Source organism: Priapulus caudatus, unplaced genomic scaffold (genome assembly GCF_000485595.1).
Source record: "Priapulus caudatus unplaced genomic scaffold, Priapulus_caudatus-5.0.1 Scaffold1849, whole genome shotgun sequence".
In the NCBI taxonomy this organism is placed as follows: domain Eukaryota; kingdom Metazoa; phylum Priapulida; class Priapulimorpha; order Priapulimorphida; family Priapulidae; genus Priapulus; species Priapulus caudatus.
Window position 1 is genome coordinate 30,766 of NW_014578910.1, and position 6,317 is coordinate 37,082.

The 6,317-nt window shown below is 43.9% G+C and overlaps 1 protein-coding gene across 2 annotated transcripts in view; it reads right to left on the minus strand.

Annotated features, from left to right (window-relative positions):
• The window catches only part of LOC106817749 (nuclear pore complex protein Nup160-like), a 27,577-nt gene that overhangs the window by 15,747 nt on the left and 5,513 nt on the right, over positions 1-6,317 (minus strand). The window contains exons 3-6 of one of the 2 annotated variants that reach the window (XM_014822443.1): positions 5,313-5,520; positions 4,589-4,829; positions 4,117-4,195; positions 3,740-3,854 (exon numbers count right to left, since the gene is read on the minus strand). In XM_014822443.1, coding sequence (XP_014677929.1) covers positions 3,740-3,854; positions 4,117-4,195; positions 4,589-4,829; positions 5,313-5,520 — 643 coding nt within the window. The remainder of the gene's footprint in view (positions 1-3,739; positions 3,855-4,116; positions 4,196-4,588; positions 4,830-5,312; positions 5,521-6,317) is intronic. The other variant, XM_014822444.1, reaches the window with a different exon arrangement.

Below are 6,317 nucleotides of genomic sequence, written 5' to 3' on the forward strand. Positions count from 1 at the left end.
GAATATTCACTCTGAGCCCAGTATCCATCAACATCAACCCTCTTACAGCTGTTACTACTACACTACCCCCGATCCCAACAAAGTACCCACAAGCAGCCCAAAATAGTTCTCCACACCTCGCAACACACTTACATAAGTGCGCCAATTGTATGACCAGTGACGTCACGGCAATGCGCCGGCCGATCGCGCCATTGCATAAAATTGCCGTTGGTCACCTCCGTAATGTCTCAGAATTTCTCAAGACGGCATGGAACATTTTTTACCAATTCAGTGGTGTCAGTTACAGTATTGGATATGTCGCAGTATCAGTGACTTAGTAACATAAACAGTAAGATATTTCACATACGCACCCACCATTTTTCACACAGGCGGTTAGACCATCCTGAAAAATAGAAAAACGCTGATTCTCCGTTTCCAATTCTGACTTAGTAGTCGGATGTATAAAGGATCATTTCTCTGTGACTACACTCGGGGGAATAATTACATTTTACACTCCGTTTTAATGGTAACATATTGCGGCTAAAAAAGCACGTCACGGATGTTATCAAGTGCCTTATTTATTAGTTATGTCTCTTTATTCGCTAAAAAATATTAGATTCAAACGCTATGACTTGAATTTTAGGCAGTCTGTTTCATTTTTCTCGTAAATATTGAAACTTAAAGACATAATTCGAGCCATGATTATGCATCTTTAACGAGCTACAGTACTGGCCACTGTGTAGTTAATAAGTACATTACCTCTATAGGCCAAACCGCAGCGTATTGTTGTCAATATCACTGCTGTTCGGTTACTAAGAAATATCCAATTGAAATACCGCGGTCAAATTTAAATCCGTTGTTGACAGTTTCAACCCCTATGCCGGCCGGAACCGGCCGTAACGCGACGCCACGGTGTCATACAGATTATGGGCGCCACCGCGACCATCTTCGCACGTTGCTCGGCCGCCGTCAGTGATCGATCCTTGTAGTCTGAGGCGCATTCCGATACGTTATGGTTTTACTCGTGGAGTCGCGGAAGAAGATGGAATATCACGAAGTTCTTGAAGGACCAAGCCAAAACATATAATATGTGGCACTAGCCAAATAATACACACTAGGCCAAACAACTTTACCCGGAGACACAAACATTCGATGTCAACATCCTGTAGGCAACATGTGACGTCACCAACGAACTCGGATGTTTTTCGTTGGCAATAAAGTGCGGTTGTCGCCAGATTACCAAATTTACGGATTTCAATTAGACATTCTTGTAATTAGCAGTGATATTTGAACAAACTAATACGCTGTTTGGCACAAGGTATGTACTTATGAACTACACAACCGACGCCCGCGACGGCGCAGTTAGCTGCTCAGCATTCGATCAAACCTTTGCCATAATCGATAAGGGGCCCATCGAAATTATGCCTCTCTAGAAGGAACAAATCCCTGCGAGGGGCTATAACGATGCGCTACTTTTGATACATATTGTGCCTGTAAAAAAAGTGCGTGCGCAAAATTTGTATCCTCAACTCTTCTGTATATGAAAAATACCCAAAAAACCAATTTGTTATCAGTAAAAATCGCCAATAACAATTTGTGTGCGTTGGTGGGTCGCCATGGCTCGCCACAGACGCACGAGCACGCGTGTTTTGAGCAGGTCAAAACAAACCCAGGTGCGCGCCGATCGACCGGGAACGCCCGTCAACTAATTACGGTGGCTCTGGAGCAGAGCCAAAGGTGTTATGAAATTTTGCCTTTGAGCGTAGTCGCGGTATAATATCAGCGATGACGACCGTCTATAAATAAAACAACGTGCATTGACTGGCGACAACTCTCCATTCGATACGAATAAACCGTTTAATCTCATTAGGAGCAACTACCCGAGGCGGCAAGGTGTCTTCCCGAGGCGAAGTCACACTCGTCAACATTTTGGTCAAAATCAACGCTGGAGACCGACGAGATGGTATAATCAGTTCCAACGCGCATACTATCATGGATCGAGGCACGCGCAGGCCAAGGTCTTTTTATCAGTGGCCGACGATGTCTTTGGTCAGGCCCGGGGACCAGTGTAGTCTCTGAGGACAACCTCGGCGCTTTGCAACAATACACGATCCACAGGTACTGTAACGCGCTCTGGTGAGCCTGCGGTTTCTAGTCGGGTGGGCATCGGGTGTGCGCGAGGGGCGCTCTACACTGCAGACAAAGACCCAGGCTCAGTACCACTCATTGGTTACCATACAAGATCAGTCATAAGACCATTAAGTATTCAACCCCCACTACTTGAGGCGTCAACACTCCTGGTATCAGTCAACTGCGTCTCGCCACGCCAAGGCGGTAAAGTAGAACGAGCATCTTTCTATGGTCAACTCTCAACTTAAGTGATAAAATGGCTAGCTCGAGGTCGCTCCACTATGAGACACAAAGGCCTTTTGCACACACCGAGAACGGTCCGTCCGCCTGCTGTAAAACCCCCGTCCGCGAGACGTTTGGCTTGAGCAGCGCCGCTGCTAGACCATGTCTTCACGAAAATGGTCTCACACTGATGAGTCTGACCTTTCCCCACTGCCTTTGACCTCCCAATTATCGCCAACTTTAGATGAGAGCGACATCGGCGGATTTCCGTCACCATCAGCACGACGAATACAAGATGCTGAAGCGATGCCGTTGACCGAGCAGAGCACCAGAGATCGCTAAGGATTCAGCGAAAACGAGCGACTCGTTAGAGATTAGCAAGAGCGTAGCCGCCAAATTCCGTATTTCCTCCGATCGAATACCGTCACAGTCATAAGGAGAGTACAAATATTCCCCCACTGCCTTTACCACCTCAATTGACCCTGCGCGCCCCCAAATTTGCCGATCCGCGAGTCATTTTCGACGATCCACCCCCACCCGACCATCGTACCAGAATAGTATCAAGACCCGTACGTCGACCGAGAGCAGCGGCGGTATGGCGCCAGCACGATATGGCACAAGACCACACACTGATGATCGCACACCGATGCTTATTCGGCTTATTGTCTCTAGATGTACAAGATGTTGTAAGACTCTGCTGTTTCGAGACCTCGGTGACTACATTCTCGACGGAACGAACAGTCGTGGATGCCGGCTTTTTTTCGCGTGTGCCTGGCGCCTTGTACATTCTGGTCGCCGTCGGCCGGATGTTATTCTATACAGGTGATTCGCGAAGATCTTCTACACTAGTGAGTCCAAAGAGGATGTCCTGTACGCGTTAATACCAGGGTCTGTATCACGTGAACGGATCTTATGTAAATTTTCTTTTCTTGCGCCCACTGCGCAAAACGTCGAGAAAATGTCAAGACAGACAATCTACGTTAACCATATCAGCTATAGCTAATGGGCACTAACTCATCTGCTTTTGAACTAATCGTTTCCGGAGTCATCGCCTACAGTGGTTGACCCGCGATACTGATTAATGCTACGTTTTTCCGCCACATAACGCCAGCCCGCTTAGTGTCGAAATTACCGTTCCTACTTGTTGTTAGCCGCTCACAATTGTCATTCTGACACATCTTGACCTTTGACCCCAAATTTGAGATCCCGAATCCTTTTCGCGTCCCCCCCCCCACGTCACGAATATCAAGACCGTACGTCGAGTGGTTAAGATTTGTGCCGTAACTGTTGACACACAAACACACGGACGAACAGACGGACGGACATTCATGCGATTCTACATGCTGCATCTGACTTCGTCAGCTGAGCTAAAAACAGTTCACACTATCACAGCACTAGTGATGCTTACTTTGGCCGACCATATTCTCAACTTAATATCTCTGCACAGAGCAAATATCAAGACGTCCTGACCAGTTGGATGGGCACACAAACTTATTGGAGAATCTGAATGCTCGGGTTTCCCTCTGTAAATTATAGAATAATTATAACACGTGTTTATCTTTATAATTATACGTTTTATATACATATAATTATAAACGTTATAAATATATATATTATATTACATATTACTATATCTCAAAGATGAAGCACATTTCGATATACTACCGAGACATGTATAATTAGGGCACAAATAACTGGTAACAGGTCTGGTCGTTACATATCTGCACTTCAGTTACAATATGATTTATGAGTACTAACTATGCCATCATTTGGCAGAAAGCTTGCCTTATCATCTGTGGAACCAGTCCTGTCCACAATCGATGCATCACAGAGGGTTGTTGCAGCTCACAATGTGTTGCGAGACCTTAAAATGAACAGCTCTCATTTTACTGTTTGCAACATCTAATAAATGAGGCATCTTGCATGTGAAATTTCATACACGAGAGGAGCAATACATTCAGCTTTAAAAACAACTTTTCTGCAAGATCTGTCCTATCCGATTACTATAATTAAAAATGTTAATTGACAATTTTTTTGCAAATGCATATTTTTGTCACACATGATGTATGACCACACTTGCATCTAACCAGCACACACTTGATTAACCAAATAAAAATATCTACCTCAATGTTTAAAATATTACTAAATTAGAACAATTTTTTAATTCTCATTTAAGTACACTAGTTAAAAGTTTCATAAACTACAATCTGGCTGTATAGTTTCGCTAAGCTAATAATCTCTATTTCCCCATGCTTACCGTGAAGACCAACCGGGGGTAGTGTTATTAATACTATGCCACCAGTACTTTTTCCTAAAGCAAATACGGCTTCATCTTTAGTAGTCAGCCATGATGCACAGCAATGTGGGATGTTTGTCTCACCAGCTGATGAACTCAGAACAACTTGTGCAAAGTTTGAAGGTACTTTAGGATCATAGTGAGTAAAGCTGACAAATATAGATGCCATAGTTGCCTCTGAACTCTGCTTCTGTCCATGTCCCTGTAAATGACACTATTAGTTAGATTTCTATACACCAACACTAGCACAGTTATATGATTTAATACACTATGTCTTCACTTTCACTGTTGCAAGCTAAATTCTAATGGGAACTGAATAAAATGTGCCAATTTGGCACTATTTGTGTGCATATTTTGTGCATAAAACAAAAAAACTGCTGAATTTCTGTAGATTACAGTGTAACACGTCCGTCCACGTTAACAGCTCAATCCGAGTAGGCAAAATAACAAGTGTGCGCTACCGTCCCGCGAACATCTGCTCACGTGACTCACTATAGCTTCACTTGTAGCTGGCGGTCTACGGTCGCGCTGTGCAGCACAGTATTACGGTGCAGCACAGTATTACGGTGCACTGTGTGTACGCGGGTGAGCATCGCAGCAGTAGCAGCAGCAGTAAGACACGTGCCAAATATATAAATAGATAACAAATATAAACAGAGTGCAGTTCCAAAAAACATCTTCTTACCTGCCGGTTGAAATTCTTTGGATGAGGAAACAGGAGACGATGAACACTGGATACTGTTGCCACCAGAAACACAACATGTGTGTTTGTTTCATGAATAGTAACTCCATCAAGAACTGGACTGCCTTGAAATCGGAACTTTATACTATTTCCTATGAGATTGTAATCGAGTGAGTCCTCTGATACCTCCAAGACTTCTCCACTTACTTTCCTTAAAAATAATAAATTAACTACATAAATATATAACTTACATACTATGATTATGGATTTGTTTATGTTATCAAAGATGGCCACGGCTCACAAGCACGCACGCATGCACGCACACATATATAATTTTTTTCCCATATCTTTAGCATTATTAGTGTCCAAAAATTCAATGTAATAATGCACTAAAATATTAAAATTCTTCAGCATTCCTTTGATAAAAAAAAATCATAAGGAAACATAGATATATTTGTGATATTAAATGAAAAATATATATATATATACAATTTTATCTACTAACAATACTACATTTTTCATTAAAATTACATTTGTTTACTAATGGACCCTTCTTAATTATTATTCATGACCTGGGGTCATCGCACGAAAACGAGGCTAAGCTAGGCAATTTTGTAAACAATGGCTGCTCAGGCAGGCACGCACAGAGGCCTACACGCGGGTACACGCACGTACACGCAGATACACGCAAGAACACGCGGGTACACGGAGATACACGCATGTACACGCAGGTACACGCACGTACACGCAGATACACGCACGTACACGCGGGTACACGCACGTACACGGAGATACACGCACGTACACGCAGGTACACGCACGTACACGCAGGTACACGCACGTACACGCGGGTACACGCACGTACACGTAGATACACGCACGTACACGCAGGTACACGCACGTACACGCAGATACACGCACGTACACGCGGGTACACGCACGTACACGTAGATACACGCACGTACACGCAGGTACACGCACGTACACACGGATACACGCACGTACACA